Below are 18565 nucleotides of genomic sequence, written 5' to 3'. Positions count from 1 at the left end.
CAAGGCATTCCCCCACATGAAATATTAATTTCACTTATGTGACATAGCAGTAGTTTGAGCAATTTTCAAGATTTTTATGTTGTTTTATTGTTCTTTCAGAAACTATTATTCACTTAACACCTAAAAATTACCATAATTAACAGAACATGGAAAAAAATATCATTATAACCAAGCAACCTTGCGAGCAGCTTTCTAATATACAATAAAATAAATGTACATTATACATTCACGTTCTGCTATCAACATAAAACTATTTTGTTCGTGTTTTGTAAGTTTACGTGGATTTTAGTGTAGATTATTATACGTGTTCTATAAAACTTAGTGGTTGTCTATGTAGAAAGAATTTTTTTAGGTTTTTAAAATTAAGTAGTGTAATAAAGCTGGTTAACTTACAAGCTAATTATTGTGTTTTTCTTTCGTGCTATTTAATAAAGGCTTTCAGATTTTGTATAACCATTTCCATGAATGCAACTAGAATATAGTCTTTAACTCGCTTTTTCTTCCATGTATTGATGAGCTTTGTTACTTATGGATGTTGTCATCCTTGTTTTACTACAGCTACGCGCTGTACATATATACATTTTAAGTGTATGGCATTATTACAGGGATAAGACAATGGCCAATAAATTAATGTGCATCTCTATTGATACACAAAATTACCCCTTCTGTGGATTGCAATTAGTGCTTGAAACGTTGAACGTAATGAATCAACCAATAAAAATTTAATAAAAGTCCCCCAACTTGTTGAGTCACCGAATACAAAAACGTTATTACAAACTTTGGAGACTAGTGTAATAAACAGTCCAATGTCCCTTCCCTCCCTGCAGTATATGTATACTACAACTTCTGTATATGTATATTGTATATACCTTAGTTACGTATTTTCCCGATAAAAAGTTATTATCACTACAAAACATTAGAGCTTAGTTTCACATTGACAAGGACAATTATGTCTAAAAGTAGGACAAACAAGGATGACAACATCCATAAAAGCGAAGCTCTGAAATTGAAGGACAAACTAACATTAACACTTGGAGAGTGTCAGAACTGATTACTGAATAAGCAGAATATTAATGCATAAGTACACACAATATTGTAAGTAAATTTGTTTTAAAACTGCTTAAATACATGAAATTGTTTAAGGACATACTTACATTTTTAGGACTTGATTATAGAGATGTTTCACGTATAACATTGTACCTTGTTGTAATAGGAATCAGTATTAAAAAATTAAGAGGAATCGGATAATTTTAACATACAAAAAATTGTTGTCCAAAAAGTAAAAAAATCAGCATGTTTTAAATGGACGTAAGGACTTTTTGGTAACGATTATAGAGCTGCTGCGCTTTGTAATCGTACCTAATCAATAGGAATCAGCATGCAAAGTTTGAAATCGATAGAACAATTCTAACCTGTTTAAATTAATGAAAAAAGCTAACCGTTACGGACGTCCGGCGGTACTGACCAATCCTAAATATCGAAAAGCCTCGCTCTTAAAAAGACAAAAAAGATGTTTTATAAGAACTATTAAATATTATGAAGTAACTGTAGTAGTTTTTAGTTGTGAGAGGAAATGCATTTTTTGGGGGGGTAGATAATATTAACGAACACCCCTCTAAATAGACTAAAATGTTCCCTATATCAATACTTAACTTCCTTAAAAAATAAGAAAAGATCGGTTCTGCCATTAACGGTTTCTTTCTTGAGTATTTATCACTGCTTTGTTATAGTAAAAACAACAAATACATATTTTTTTTACATTATCAAACCCACTTAGGACTTAAACAAAACATTTGAGTTAAGTTGGATTTATAGCGCGCACAAAATAGTTATATGTAGCTCTGGAAAAAAAAACATTCTTTTAGACCATTTTTTATGAGATTATAAGGAACAGAAAAGATACAGAATTACACCTTTAAGATATAAGCAGTAATAATCTATTTTGTTCCATGTAAAAGAATCAAAAAATCCTGTAATATTATTTTCAAATAGCTAAATGACAAAGACGACATTTCCAAATCAGCTGATCTTTGTTTACATTTTAATAAAATATGGTCTGCTTGTTATCAAAACTTTTACTTAAGGCTAGAATTCTTATCTTAGACCCAAAGATTTGTTGATTTAATTCTTATTGTAATTAATAAATTTATATCTATTATGATTAGGATTATCAAAATAAAAACTAGCAAAGCTGTAAGTATAAAATAAATGAAAAAATATAGCCAGTTAAGTGATTTGAGGTTTTTTTAAACCTAAATATATATTATGTTTGGTCATATACTCAAGCATTCGAAAATATCACATTTTTAAATATAGAATTAATCTCTCTCACAATGAATGAAAGGATAGTTAAGGAATTTTTTTTGACATCTGTGCCTTTTTGGATATTTCAATCTTCACATAAAGAAAAATAAAAGTTACTTTTCCAGTATTAATTTAATTCAATGCTTTACTTTTGAATTTCAGAAAATTTAATCTATTCGTCAATGTATGTTTATAAACTTCTAAACAGATTTTGTGCTCCTAGGTTTTTATTTGACTTTAATAAATGTAAGTAAATGCATTAAGTTTTTGTTCTATGTGTAAGATATTCTAGTTTAACTTTAAGAAGGTGGCCATTTCAGGAATTAGGTAAAGCCAACAAGCGTAATAAATCTGAAATAATATTGGAGGGGGGGGGGGGGGGGGGCAGATAAAAAGGTCGGCTCTACTACGACCCGTTGCCGGCCCCCTAAAATCAGCTGAAATTATAAAATATCTAAAACAATTTTTCTTATTTGGCTCTGTCCGAAATTCTCTTATAAAATCAACATATCACTTTAGTTAAAATCGAATTTCTCATAACAACTATAGAGTTCTTACGCTTTCTAAATCACCAGGAAAAGTTTTAAATCGATAGGACATTTCTAAAATTCCAAAATGCACTTTGAAAAGTATCTTGCAAAAAATAGTGAAAAGAAAAAAAAAACCTTTTAAATAGGTAAATATTCAAAAATCTATTTTCCAACATTATTGGAATAATAGAATATTTGCAAACATTTGAAATAAACATTAAAATGTTCTAATTAAAGTCAAATGATAGGATTGTAGTTTATAATTCAGCATCTATAACAAGAACGAAAATGACATCTACAAGCCAAGGTTATATTTCATCGATTTTTTTACTTAAATCCTTTGGATCATGGAAAGAAAACGATATAGCGGGAGTCGTCGTATTTTCACAGTAGCTTTTCTCCTATTTCTAGCCCCTGCGGGGAAATCATCAACATTTAAATAACATAAAATAAAATGACCTATAAAAATACTACGAAACCCGCTACTTCATTTTCTTTCCATGATCCAATCCTTTTTCAACAATTCATTGATCTTTAGATTTAGCTAGGTCGTCTATAATAGTATTTTTCTTTGCTATAGAATATGACATATATTAAGCCATGTTTCAAAAAAGATTAAGAAGCATAAAATCTTTTTTTATTATTTTTAAATTTAACAACATCTCATAATAATAGGTATAATTGAACGGATCTTTTGGTAAATTTCTTCAATCCTTATTCCATTAAATCTGTTTTAAGTGACATTTTTTTGTTTAGAACCGATGCCTGTGAAAGGAACAGAAGAGAGTTTACCTGACTATAAAACTGTTGATTCTTGTATATTTTGTAAAATTAGAAACAAAACAGTACCTACGAATATTCTATTTGAGGTGATTTTTTTGTTTATTCATATTTAAATTAAAGAGTACCTACAGAATATTTTATTCTAAAGGTCTTTTATTAGGTTGAAATCTTTCTAAAAAGTGTTAGGTTTAAAAAAAAAAGTTTTTAGCCCCAGAAGGAGCTAATATGTGAAAAGTACATTACATTATATTTATATTTTTTTGCAGGATGACAAGTTTGTAGTGTTTCCTGATCACAAACCTGCCTCGGACAATCATTTCCTTGTTATACCCAAGAACCACATCAAGGAAAGTGTTTTAACAAAACAAATAAAATAATTCATAAAACTCAGAAGTTACAGTGCAGTGCAGTGGTGGGAATTTACATAAGTATCGGAGAAAATCTTTGATTTTTTAAAAGGATTCAATCCAAGTTTTTGATTTAGTTTAACAGATTTTCCATTACATATATCTTAATTGATATTCGCGCATCATACTGGTATTACGAATGCTAATATTTATATATCCGCGAAAATTATAACCCAATTAGTGTGTCCGTCTGTCTATAACGCTTCAGGATGATAGAATTTCTATGTGGTTAACTGTGAATTATACTGACTATATCTGTGGCCACATAACTGTCTTCATATACTCAGTTTATTTGTCTTTCTGTTCAATTTCAATGCTTTGCTACATTTGAATGTTGTGATTCATGTTTAAATAATTCAATACCTAGGTACTGATAAAACACTGAACAAATAATTAGAATATAAGAGAACTAAAGTCATCTGATACAGAGATGGTGGAACAAATGTTACAGACTGGAGAATCGGTTTTAAGGAATATATTTTATTTGACATAATAAAATAACAAGAATATTTAAATCCTTGAGGAGCAAACATTTTTTAATAAGGAGGAGGTAGGTTGTGCTAAAATTCCGTAAAGGTGCTAGTTTTAATGCTTAAAAACTATACCTAATATTCACTAAATATTTTTCACTACTATTTTTATCTATAGTTCTTTTCAATAAGGAATACTCATATTTAGTGAATATTATCGTTCTACTACTGTTTTTAAGCCTTAAAACATACACTTTTACGGAATTTTAGCACAACCTACCTCCTTCTTGGTATTTCAAATGAATAGGTACTTAATGATCAATTGTTTTTAAGTATTATTTGTAACTTGCTTGGAAATAAGTTTGGCATCTGATTCAGAGATGGTTCAGCAAATGTTACGGACTGGAGAATCAGTTTTAAGGAATATATTTTATTTGATATAATGAAATAACAAAAATTTTTAAATCTGTGAGTAGCAAAGAGACATTTTTAAAAAGGTTGTATTTCAAATGAATAAATACTTAATGATCAATTGATTAACCCACACTTCCTCACAATATATTGCAGATAACCAAACCCTTTTATTACATGACCTTTGTTTTATGTTCTATTTGTAACTTGCTTGGAAATAAGTTTGGCTTATTTATAATTTAACCTATTTTTACCTTTTGATAAGACTGTTCGCCAATTTTTACATATTGGTATTTCTTTTTCTTTAAAAATCAAAAAATAAATCTTTTCTATTCTTAATATGTTATAGAACTTGTTGTTTCGTCCCTAGACTTAGGAGGCTGAAATTCAATTACCATCCCAAAGGTTTATTTGTGTTTCATCGTTTTATCTTTTGAAAAATAGCTTGAAACTTTTACTTCTTGATACAGACGTTTCATATCTCAATAAACACACAGCCAAAATATCCTGATTTTTTCGTGTATAATTCTGATTTTTGTCCAACATCCATTTATTTACATGGACATTGTCATCCTCATTTTAATTATTTTAAATTTATTAAAATTGAATCCTATTCATTTTAAATCTAAATTGATTCGAATGAAATTTCTAATAAATTGTTTTAAAATTTTTCCAATAAAATATTGAGATAGCTAAACGAAAGATTTCTGTGTATAATAGAGCTGTTTAATTTCTGTAAATTAAACGAACCCCTTTAGTTTTAAACCCCCTAATTTAAATGAGGAGTTTGTTTCAAGAGATTTTTTTCAATAAACTTTTCATTTCTTGTTGTACGATTATGATTTTGCAGTGATTATGATTATCATAAGATAAATATCTTGGAAATTGCTGACCTAATTAGGTTGCACTTTTCTGGGAATCTTTAGAAATGCCTTGGGTTCGTATCAGACTATCATCCCGACACTTCCCCTCTGCCTCTTGAGACTGGAAGGGAACCAGTTAATATTTACCTATAAAACCCGGATCTATAACAGTTAATAGTACTTTAGCTTTCCAAAACACTATAATCTATTCATGTATTTATTGGTATTTGTTAATTGACGTCAAATAAAAATATATAAAATGTTTTTAGAGAAAAAGTTCCAGAATTTGATAAAGAGGTATTTAATCTTTTTAGTCTTTATAGCGTAGTATTATAAACTTAGTTGTTTTCTACTATTTGTAAAATAACTTCATGAAATTTAAAAATAAATTCACTACAAATGTTTAATTATGACATAAGTGTTAATATTGTAAATTTGACTATTGACAATTTGGATACTTCTGATAAGACATCCGATTTTCATATATTTTTAGGGTAGGTACAAAAGTTTATTAAACTGATGCTATGGAATGTGCCATACTTGTTTTTCTTTGTTATAAAACAATTTCTGAAACTTTTTTCGTTGTAAAATTTAGATGTAAATATCAAGAGCTTAATTAACATGTTCATCGGAATATGTTTTGTTTTTTCAACAAGGATGACAATATCCATGGAGGCTAAATAAGCTAAACAAATCAGACATAAGTACAAACGAGCATTACAAAATTTTTAGTGAATCTTTTTTATCGTTGAAAAAAAAGAAAATTTATGAGAAGCCCGAACAAAAATTAATATCAATATTAGGGTTGGGCCGGATATCCGGTGTGGCCGGATATCCGGCTCTATAATTTTTTATACTTTACACTAAAAATCTCTGCTTTTTAAAATTTTAAATGGCTATAATTTTCTTATTATTGAAGCTAGAAGAACATTTTTTCTGAACAAGTTTAACTTTATGTAAATTCATATAAGATTTCTGAAGAAATTTTTTTTTGCTACTTTAGTATCTGGTAATTTGGCCGGTTATCCGGCCGGATATCCGGTAATTTGGCCGGATAACTGGATATCCGGCGTTTGAAATCAGCCGGATATCCGGTATCCGGCCAAAAAAGTATCCGGCCCAACCCTAATCAATATATCCTGAAATGCTTAATATGGGTTTACTTAATTTTTGAGACAAAATTGTAGAGATGTGCGGTGACAATACATTAGTTTCTAATCGTTTTATGAATCAATATCTCAATACTAATTTTAATTGGGCAATTAAATCATAAAATCAATGCTTGCCATTCTTTACTTTAAATTTTGGTCATCTGTATTGCCCTAAGGACATCCAAAACAGATGTCTTCATTTTTTATTGTCTCCACTTTTTTATTGTGCTACTATCAAAGTATTTCTAGACGTTTTGTGTGGTTTTTATGTCTGTTCACGAAAAGATAATATTCTTTTTTTTTATTTCAGAAAGGCGCCAGTTTTCATGAAACTAATTTTGTTTATTTTAGTTATTGCGAACAGGATTTCATTGGCCGATTTATTCAATCTTCCATCTACACTTGCATATCATATACCCACCCCCTCAGGTAAAGGTCGGGTAGGGATGGGACATTAGGCTGTTTATTACACTAGTCCCCCAAAATGTCAACCACTAATTGTAAACTAAAGAAGTGGTGATTTAATGTATCAATATCGGGGATGTGCATAATTTTTAGGCATTTGTCTTATCCCTTTAGATCCCTGGGTAAAAGTACTTGGTGCATAAAAATATCTTTGCTTGATTTTTTAGAACTTTTAAAAAGAAACATGGTCAATCATTTGCACAATGAACTGAACATAGTTACAAAATAACAGCAAAATTTAACTAAGCTAAAATTGATAAATCACTAAGAAATTATGGGTAGCTTAAATCCTGCAGAGCTCTATCCAACCTTTACCTAACCTTACTTGATTTTTGCAAAGTTGCAATGATATAACACAATGTGACAACTCAGAGAGAGAGGGGGCAATGAATAGTTAATTAAACACTAGTCCCCAAAGTTTTAGAAAAACGTTTGCTTATTCGTTTGCTTAACAACTTTGGGGACTTTAGTTAATTTCGATTGGTTGGTTTATTAAATTGAATGTTCAAACGTATCAAACACTAATTTTGATCTACATAAGAAGGGGTAATTTTGTGTATCATTATTGGGGATGTAAATCAATTTATCGGCCATTGTCTTATCCCTTTAGATCCCTGATGACAGTAGATTTGCATACAAAAATAATCATTTCTTTTTTATTTCAGAGTCTGATTGGAAGGATGATTTTCTCTTCTTATTTCTTCAAATCTGTCGACACTGTTCTACAAGAAATTAAAAATCAATGAAAACATTTGTTGTTTGACCGGACCTGTGGCCCCTCGGGGCCAACAAAACTTGAATTATTTTAAAAAAATGTTCGTAGAAAATTGTCTAGTCTTTAATACGATACCATATGTGTTTTTTTCAGTATGGCTCAGAACTAATTTTAATTTAGCAGATATTCATTGGTATTGAAGCCATGCTGAAAATGTTATTTATCGCATCCCATTATAAATAGCTTTCCGGCGAAATAAAAATGTAAACCAGTTTTATATTCGTACAAAACTGGATATAATACGTTACGATACATGATTTTTCAGTGTGGCTGAGAATCAGTTCTATCCACCGGATATTAATCGGGTTCAAAGCCATACTGGAAAGAAAATTATAGTATTTTAAACAAATTATATTTCTTTTAAATTTTTTTTAATTACATGATTAAAATAATTACAAATTTTCATCGCATTCATTAGAAATGTAGTTAATATTTTTCAAATTCATTAAACTCATCAAAAGAAAAATGAATCATTATTTGAAAACAGATTAAAATATTTTAGGTTAAAAGGGGTAGTTTCACGAAAGGCATTTGAACTTAATTTAGTGAACCGCATTTTTTTTCCTGGCTAATTGGTTAAACTACATTTATTTACTAAGTATATTTGCGATTACTTTTATTTAATGAAATCTTCCAGTTTTCAACATGTACAAAACGGCCTGCTTAATTGCTTCAAGATCCATGTCAGATCTATATAGGAAATAAATGTCTATAAACGAGCTCAAGTTTTCCAAGGAATATATAATTAAAACTCATAGTGCTCCAATAATCCATAATAAACTCTCATTGCCCAGAACGATAAGACCCATTATTTTACTTTATTAAAAATAAATTCATTTTTTTCATTTCATGTTGCTATTTACCTTATATTGATGTATTTAATTTCTAATCATAAAAAAGAAAATTTAAATTTATAATATGATAAATTTAAGAAAACTATGTTTTAAAAGAATTCGATTGTGGCGACATTTTGTGTGTTCAAATATTAAACTAAAATTGTAATCATCATCATTAACCCTTTGGTGATGGTAATGTAAAGAAAAAAATATAATTTAAAAAAATCTTTTAAATTCATTTAAATTATTAAATATTTACTTTCTTTTAGATAGTAATGCCGGGTGAGGATAATAGATTTATTGAGAAATAGATATGCATATAGAAAACTAGCCAATAGGGAGATAATTATATCGAGCCAACTCTAGTATAGCATATATTTGAAAGAATTTCAATTTTCTACCGCGTAGTTTTTTAAATATCAAGACTTGAAAAATCGTCTTTTTAAATTGCATATATCACAAAAAGACGATTTTCAAGTCTTGATATTTTCAAAACTACGTGGTAGAAAATTGAAATTCTTTTAAATATATGCCATATAAATATAGTTTAACCCATTAACTAGCAAAAAATATGCGGTTCACTAAATTAAGTTCAAATGCATTTCGTGAAACTACCCCTTTTAATATTTTTCAATAACATGTACATATATCTATATAAAACTAATATTACTAATTCCACTTTTAAAGTACAAATTATATAAGCTTATAAATTTAACAATTTGAAATTTTTAAAAGGCTACTTTACATTTATTTTTTTGTTAATCAAAATCTCTTTGGTAGATTTATTAGAGAAAATTTGGAAAAATATAATTACAGTAAAGCTTTGAAACCGATTAATATCCACTGGATTAGAAATGGTTCTCAGCCATACTGAAAAATCATGTACAGCATCATATTGTACAAACATTTTTCTACGAATATTTAAATAGATTCAATATCGGTTATCTATGCCGAGGTCTTTGCCCCTCTACACTAACTACTGGTTTTAATCTTATCATTTTTCATTTTAATATCGGCGGAAAGCTGTCTATAATACAATGCGATAAATAGATATCTTTCTCTTTTCTATGAAGCTTCCAAGGCAGAAACTACCCTTTTTTGGAGTTGGTATCCATTTATTGCAGGGATTTAAAGGGTCAAGACAATGGCGTATAAATTAATGTACATCCCCAATGATTTTACTTAAAATTACTCCCAGATTATAATTAGTGGTAAAAACGTTTTGACACTCAACTTCACGACCCAACCAATCCAAATGAGCCAATGAATAAGAAAACGTTATTAAAAAGCTTTGGGGACTAGTGTAATAAACAGCACAATGTCCTTCCCTTCCATTTCCTTCTCGATGGCACTTAGTTTCTTCTTTGTTAATTTGATATTGCTGTGTTACTTTTAAATATTATGTTTTTATAAAAATAAAATGTGATAAAATAAAATACTAAAATGCTCTTATCTTTCAATAAAAAATGTTTACCGTAGCAAAAAAAATCTATATTTAGAGTTTGAGAGAGAAAGAGAGAATTTTTTATTTATTTAGAACGCAATTTTGTTTTACCAAATATTCATATTTTATTATAAAACATTTATTTTAATATTTTATTTCTCTTTCTTTTTTGTTTTGTTTTGTTGTAAAGTTGCTCTATATTTTGTAAATAGTGGCTACCCTATCTTAAAATAGCTATAAACCATCTTCCCAGGAACCAAGAGAAGCTTCGCTGAAAAGGAAAACCATATCAGTCCTGCGGTTAGCGAGATCCATTGGTACAAACAGACAGACAAACAGTATCCTGTTACTTTTATATAAGGATTAAATGGTCATTTTTAATTTTTTCTCTTTTTTGGCTTCAGTTCATCTTTTTAAACAAGGATGTTAACATTCAATAAAGAAACTAAGAAAGTAATAATAGATGTAATTCTTTTAAACAATTAGAAACTTAAATCCTTTAATTTACCCATATTTAAGCAACAATTTGTCTGTGTGTCTCTAGCTTAAGATATCGATAACCGCTGGAAGTTATTATTCTACTTTGCAGTGAAGCTTCTTATAGGTCCATGGAAGATTTATAACTAGTTTTGGTAAGGATAACTCCACCCTCCCAAGAGAAATCAGTCCTAGAATAGTTATTTCTCGCATCGTATTATAAACGGAGAAAAGATATTTACCTTTTTAAAAAAAAACTTTAGGAACGACTTCCCTTCCCTTAAGCCCTCTAGAAGCCTCTATAAGCGTAACCGCTGGTATGGTAAATTAATAAAACAACAGGATATTGTAAAGTTGAATTGTAATTGAATTCCTCTTTTGATGTGTATATTGTCCCACCTTTTTAAAAGCGAAGCTTTTCTATAATTAGGTTCGGTCCGTCCGGAACGGATAGCTCTTTTAGTTAATTTAGGCATGTTAGAGTTGTCCTATCAATTTCAAACTTCGCACGGTGATTCCTTTAGTAGTTCGGTACAATTTAGAAAGCGTAGCAACTCTATAATCAAATTAGAAGAGGAGCGTCGGCTTACCCACCCCCTCCCCTCAAGTGCCTCCGGAGTCCTCTCGGAGCTTAGCCGCTAGTAAATCCTAAATATGACGATAATCTTGAAATATTTATCTTAAATCTATGGATATTGGATATACGTGGACATATTGGCAGGGGATAATTAGTTCGTTGATCCAGTAAGAGATGAGGAAGTGGATGGGGGTATCGTTATATTCAGGGTTGGCAGATAAAAAAACCCACCCGGTTTTTTTGCCCTTTAACCCACCTTAAAAAAAACCAAGGGGTTTTAGGTTTTTGGGGTTTTATTAAAAAAAGTAAAATTGTTTCAAAAATAAGTTTATTTTTCATTGTTTATATAAAAAAAATATTTTTCATTGACCCCTTGCATGTATTTAACAAAGGAATAGACTGCTGTGCTTGATTTTGCCATTGTCACGGGCTCAGAAAGAGATATACCAGCAAGAAAAGCACGTACAGTTTTAGAATCTTTAGATTTTTGTTTTTTCTGTTTTTCCTATAAATAGCAGCCAATTTCTCATCTTTCTTATGTCCTAGCCTGTTTCTAAATATTAAAAGAATGGACCAAATTGGTTTCATGGGACAGTGGTTTTCTTTGTATTTTTATAGTAGCTATTAATAGGTTATTTTTGGTTAGGTTAGTTAAGGGGTAATGATTGCCCCGCAGGGGTAGAAATAAGAGAAAAGCTACTGTGAAAATACTATGAAACTCGCTGCGCCATAGAAAGAATCGTCTATTACATATTATATAATTACATATAATATATTATTCAAGCTTTTACAGTATAAAAACTATAAAAACCCAAAATACCTCAAAAAACCCCAAGAAACCCCTAAAACCCGGGTAAAACCCCTATTTTCCACGACCCTGGAGTATTTTTAAAAAAACCCGGGTTTTGCACAGCCCTGGTTATATTAGCCAGCTGCTCCATCAGAGCAAATGAAAATCTGGTGCAACATCCAATTAATAATATATCGATTCCTATATCCTTCTATCTAATTGATATTTGAAACTTATATTGTCTGACTTATAAATCATTTATTCTTTGCAGTGCGTCCTATTTAAACAAAATCAGTGGGGCTTAGAGTTTAATTTTGTCTAATTAAGACCTATACCTAAATAATATTTTATCCTTTTTCTAATTTATGATAGTTTTTTATGACATCGTTTTTCGTGGATAGTAAAATAAAGAATTGTAGGATTATTCCAGTTTTGCTGGCCATGAGGGGCCGAATGCATGGACCTTTTATTTTATTTATTTATTTTGTCAAAAATTCCATGCTTATGTTAATCTTCTTAGGCTTAATTCTATTCAGCTTTGGTTAACTGGTGTTCACCTAAGACCCACACTAAAATTGAAACCTGATATTTTCAACATTTTATCAAATTAGTTTTTTTTGAACAAATCCTTGTTATAATTAGCAGTCTTTTCAACTTTTACTTCTATTTTACTGGCCTTTGTATTCTTTCAAGTATAGTCAAAAGCTAAGCTTTCATACATTAAGATTATGTCTGTATGTAAAGTATATCTGTGGTTTTTAATGTTAGCTAGAATAGTTCTATTGATTTGAAACATTTACCATAGAAATTCTGTAATTATGAAGTAAAATCATTTGAAAGTCCGTTTATTCCTTTCTAAACTTGTTAATATATTGGTCATTTGATATTTACTGTTTTAAAATTTTGTTTAAAAAGGTTGAATTCAAGGACAAATAGACAAAATGTTATTGTATTTACAAGTTTTCAATAAATTTTAAGATATATAGTTCAATATAAAGCAACTTTAGGTACATTCTGTCAAAAACTAAATTATTTTTATACATATTAAAATCACGAAACTTCTTAACCTAAAATATTATTTCAAAACTATTTTTACATTGCGTGTTTAGTTGAAATTAAGATAATTTTAACATGAAACTAGTAAAGCTTTTCTATAAAATAATGTTTGTCCAACTGTAGATAAATTGAAATTTTGCCTGTTAGAATCTTCCTACTGACCTAAAATCCTTTACAATTATTTCGCGGAGTTTAGTAAATGCCAAAAATCTTTCGGCCTATCATATCTTCGCCTATGAATGGATCTTGTTCTTGTTTTTTAATAGACTAATATTTTTGCTCGTTTATAATAAAATTGTTAAAATTTAAAAAGTTCAAATTTTCAAATTATATTTGGAAGATTTCCATATAATCCAGTATTTTTAAAAAAATTATTTTTAAATTTTAAATGATTTTAAGTTTAAGTGCAAAGTTTAAAATTTAATAAGTTTAAAGTTTCCATTATAATAATATTGTTTTTGATTGATTTCATGGATATAAGAATCATTATAATGGTACATATTTGTTAATGTTAGTTTGTCTGTTATGTCTTGTAGGTTAAGATTCGCTTTTATGGATGTTGTCATCCTTATTTTCCATTGTTTCACTAGTACATTTTTGAGTACTATATTTGCTGCGCCCCTTGTTTTTAGAGGATTTTTTAAAGGCAATTCAATAGCCTAAAGATAGAAGTGAGTCTTACCATCCCTTTCTACTTTATATAAGTACTGGTGGGAGGTATTTTTCTCTTCGGGAGTGGTGGTACCTTCCCCCAAAAAATAGTCATAAACCTTCCCAGGACCTACTACTACTCCATGAGAAGCTACTCTGCAAAGGAGAACCATAACGGTTCAGCAGTTGGCAAGATCCCTTGGTACACAGACAGACTTACACAGATATTGTTACTTTTAAAGACTAGCGGCTACGCCTCCAGAGGCCTCTAGGGGCACTTGAGGAGGGTATAGTCGAATTTGATAATCTAATTTATTATTCTAGATTTCAAAAGAAAAAGTAAAAAAAAAATTTTTGGTGGGGAGTGAATTTTGTCTGGAGGAGGGGGGGGGGGGTGTAATTTTTTTCTAGGGGCGATTTCTCCTGGGAGGGTGGTGGTACCCTCCCCCAAAATAGTTATAAACCTTCCCGGAATGAGAAGCTACCGTGTTAAGGAGAACGCGATCGGTTCAGCAGTTAGCGCGAGATCCTTTGGTACAGACACACAAACAGACATCCTGTTACTTTAGTATAAGGATATGTAGGAAAACAAATTAATTCAAATTCACTTACTTTTCATTAGATTCATGACGGTTTCAGACTTTAGACTTTTAAGTATAAGAAGATTTTGTTATCCTCATTTTTGTTGATTTCATAAAGCAACGCTTTTTCTTCAATAACTTTTAGAACTTGCATTGCACCTTCCCAAGTTAATTTCAAGGTATCTAGGGGCTTTGTATTCAAAAGAGATAATATATCCCAAACCCATCATTAGACCTACGTGAAACTTACCTAAAATAGAGAACCCAATCGGGGGCGGGGGGGGGGGAATTTCCCTTCCCCCATTTCCAATTAATTTTAAAAAAGAGAAATAAAAAATATTTTTTTGAGGGGTTATTTTTTATAGGGGCGATTTCTTATTGGATGAAGGTGATACCCTCTCGAAAATAGTCATAAACCTTCCCAGGACCTATGAAAAGCTACACTGTAAAGGAGAATGATATCGGTTCAGCGATTAGATGAATAATGATAAAGATTTATACTTCGTTTTTTTTTTGACCCTGTTAATATTTTAAGGTTCATTTAAGGATTTATTTTTAAGGACGTGAATTACACCGTACGTGTTTATACTTAATTCTGACAAAGATAAATAAATGCTATATTTTTGGATGTTGCCATCTTTGTATAAAAAAAGATTATATTTATCCTTTTTGTTGACTTATAAAAACTTTATATTTGCTTAAATATCACATTTTTGGCGCCAAGCATTTCTAATTTTAAGGGATGTCCGTACGTTCGTATGTACGGTGCAACATTGATAGGGAATTTGGACATGTTGGAACAGTTCAACTTGTTTCAAATGCAAATTCATTCGACGATAAAGCACAATGTTTTAAGCATACATGATCGAGTAAAAATGTGTGCTGTCGAAATAATTATTTTCAGGGATTTTTAGGATAAGACAATGTAGTAATTGAACTTCAACCCCAATTATAAAAAACAATTGGTGAAAAAGATTTTACATTGATAGGCTTTGTCATTTAATCAATATTTGATGAAAATTTCTTAAAGAAAGTTTGGGAACTTTCATAATTTTTTTTATTCTCCAAAGTTTTAAAATCAACGAATTAGAGACCGTATATTATAATATACAACTTTTGTAATCAGTTTAATTTACAGTCCAATGTCCCTATATAAAGGCTTTGCTTTCTAATAGATGTTTTTATCCTTGTGAAGTTTTTTTTTCATAAAGTTTGTTTATTATTACGTAACTAGTTGCGTAGTTTAGCCACTCTAAAACTTGCTTTCTCTTCCATAAAACATTTCTATTTTCTATTATTCTTATCATGCAAATATTTTACTATTTAAAAAAATGTAATTTATCATTCTTGTTTTTGATATTCTGTATCGTTTAAATTTTAAGCATAATTTAAGCACAACAAACAATATTTTACTTTTTAAACGCGTTGCTTTTTTACATCTAGGATATGTCCGACAGTCCGTTACATTACAGATATCTATGCAAGATAATTTGGCATAGTGTAGGTTTATGTAGATTCATTTAATGATAAGGTATGATATAAGAAGCGGGTCGACTCTATATTGGTTAACAGAAGGTCAGTTAGATGCTTTAGACCATGCTATTTTTGACAATAAGTTTAATATTGAAAAAATCATGCATTTGATTTGATATTCGAAAATAAATTTCATGTGTGTTTTTTATTTTAATAATCTGTAATTGATAATGTCAGTTTGTTTTGTCATTCGTTGGCTTAAAAACGTTTGGATTCTAGGTTTAGTTTTTATTGGCCTGTAGACAGTATCCAGACTTTTCAACCAATAATTTAAAACATACCCTAACTACAGCAACAAATAAATAACAGGATTTATTTTTTGTACATAAAATACATTTTAAACAAATGACTTAAAGAGAAGGTTTAACTATGTTGTTCAAATGTTTAAAATTATAAAACCAATGATCTGACATCTTTCTTTTGTTAACAAAAGTTTTCAAAATAATGGATTTAGAACATGTGGATATGTTAACACGGGAAAATTTGCCTTCAAATTCGATTGCTAAAATGGATCTCATTTAATGGTCATTTCGTTCATCTAGTAGAAGGGGAGGGGTTGGGGTAAAGGGGGGTATCGTTATAATAACCAGCTGTGAGTATCACCTTATTAGGGTCAATGAAAATCTGGTGCAACATCCAAGTAATAATATATCTATTTCAAGACACGACCAAACCCAAATTGTGTATTCAATTTTGTGGTATTTAAAATAGATAAAACTTGTTCTCATAGCTTTCTTTTTAACAATGAGATATTAAACAAGGAAGATTTTTCCACAAGTACTGGCGATTTTTTATCTTGATTTAAAAGGAGTTTTTTTCTTTTTGCGCATTTGGGAAATGGCGTTTGTTCTCAATTTTCCTAATTTGCAACTCATTTTTCGATAATTAAGATCGATTCGTTCGTTCGAAGCGAAAATCTCTTATCGTTAGTTTTTGCTTGTTAGAATTGTCTTTGAAACTTTGCATTGCGATTCCTGTAACAGTAATTTAAAAGATTCAAGTTTTGTTAAAAAATAATATTTTTAAAACTTTAAAAACTATTTATTTGCCGAACATCTACAATTTAATATTTCAGTTAAATTTTTCTAATTAGTATAAAATACATTGTGATTTATTTGTAAAGTGGCTTGAATACAAATAACAAAACCAGGAGATACAAAAAATTAATGAATCAATTTTTTAAATGCCATCTTGCTATATACAATTTTTGGATGACTTCAAAAAAGTAATAAATCCAATTACAAAAAGTATGTCTGTAATTATATCAGCGTGAAATTGTAATAAGATTTAATTACAAATAATTAGTCTTAAAAGTCTTTACTATTTTATATTACAACAAGTGTACTGTATAGATTTACTAGCGGCTACGCCCCTAGTAGCCTTTAGGGGCAGTTAAAAGAAGGATGGTCTTGATTCAATTTTTTTCAAATACAAAAACAAATTTTTGGGGGCCCTTTCTTTCTAGGTGCGATATTTCATGGGTGCCCTTCCCCAAAACCTACCCAGGACCTATGAGATGTTAAATTGTAAAGTAGAACCATATCAGCTCTGCCACATTCTTATTTACCCCTTGAAATTCAGAGCCCCTTAGATGCCAAGGGCGCAGACACTAGTATATTTTATAATAGTAAAGTTTCTGTGTATTGACAGTACACTAAGCCCATGATTATGATACTTATTTTATAATAGTAAAGTTTCTGTGTATTGACAGAACACTAAGCCCATGATTATGATTATTATTTTATAATAGTAAAGTATCTGTGTATTGACAGTACACTAAGCCCATGATTATGATTATTATTTTATAATAGTAAAGTATCTGTGTATTGACAGCACACTAAGCCCATGATTATGATACTTATTTTATAATAGTAAAGTATCTGTGTATTGACAGTACACTAAGCCCATGATTATGATTATTATTTTTCTGTCTACGGCAGCAACTTTGATCTTTTACCAAAATCCAGGCCAATAGGGACCAGAGTAAGTAGACAAAAAAACTATTTTGCTTAAATTAATGAAAAAAATATTCGTTTTTAACCGTAAGTTAATGTTTACTCATAAATTTTTTTTTTCTAAATAATATTTCTACTAACGGCTACGCCCCTAGAATATTGGGGCAGAAGGGACTGGTACAATAGCTTAAACCTGTTTCAAGACATGTTTAAAAACCCTGTTGGTCTGTAACCTTACGGGGCCGGTATAATCATCTCGGGCTTTTCTAACCATTACTTAACCTAACCTAACCTAACCTACACTTATCACCAGAAATACCTTTTTTCTTCAAAAAGTTCCTTGTAGAAAATGGAATATGACAGAGACCACTAAAATTCGTACTTTTATTTTTGATGATATTCAATTAACCTTTCCCTCAAGGCCTGACCAATAAGCAAGTTGAGCGTCTAGAAAGAAATTTTCTTTGTCTATCATAAAAAAGCTACAGGGATTAAAGGGATGGGAC

At 29.9% G+C, this 18565-nt stretch overlaps 1 protein-coding gene across 3 annotated transcripts; it reads left to right on the top strand.

Moving 5' to 3' along the window:
- The first annotated feature begins 2464 nt into the window (after positions 1–2464).
- LOC145325042 (adenosine 5'-monophosphoramidase HINT3-like) lies at positions 2465–10477 on the top strand. 3 transcript variants are annotated; one of them, XR_013881384.1, is made up of 9 exons: positions 2471–2527; positions 3083–3141; positions 3591–3703; positions 3884–3964; positions 4422–4495; positions 6038–6065; positions 7271–7348; positions 8050–8314; positions 10069–10477. XR_013881384.1 is itself a non-coding variant. In XM_080167843.1 (8 exons), the coding sequence occupies exons 2-8, from the start codon at positions 3123–3125 to the stop codon at positions 8128–8130; spliced, it is 474 nt and encodes a 157-aa protein (XP_080023969.1). In that variant the 5' UTR covers positions 2465–2527; positions 3091–3122; the 3' UTR covers positions 8131–9381. The 3 variants fall into 3 exon arrangements, 2 of the variants coding, with proteins under 2 accessions (XP_080023969.1, XP_080023968.1); XM_080167843.1 differs by lacking the exon at positions 10069–10477 and having other exon boundaries at positions 2465–2527; positions 3091–3141; positions 8050–9381; XM_080167842.1 differs by lacking the exon at positions 10069–10477 and having other exon boundaries at positions 8050–9379.
- The last annotated feature ends 8088 nt before the right edge of the window (positions 10478–18565 follow it).

This window comes from Acartia tonsa, chromosome 7 (genome assembly GCF_053477335.1).
Source record: "Acartia tonsa isolate MP-2025a chromosome 7, ASM5347733v1, whole genome shotgun sequence".
Taxonomy (NCBI): Eukaryota; Metazoa; Arthropoda; class Copepoda; order Calanoida; family Acartiidae; genus Acartia; species Acartia tonsa.
This window is presented reverse-complemented; position numbering and strand designations above follow the sequence as displayed.

What these genes read in the sequence shown, in the direction of transcription:
- LOC145325042 (XM_080167842.1), top strand. Translation starts at nt 2,487, where the DNA reads ATGTATGTTTATAAACTTCTAAACAGATTTTGTGCTCCTAG. An exon ending in AACAGATTTTGTGCTCCTAG is followed by an intron (nt 2,528 to 3,082) that starts GTTTTTATTTGA and finishes GTCAAATGATAG; the next exon opens with GATTGTAGTTTATAATTCAG. An exon ending in CTACGAATATTCTATTTGAG is followed by an intron (nt 3,704 to 3,883) that starts GTGATTTTTTTG and finishes ATTTTTTTGCAG; the next exon opens with GATGACAAGTTTGTAGTGTT.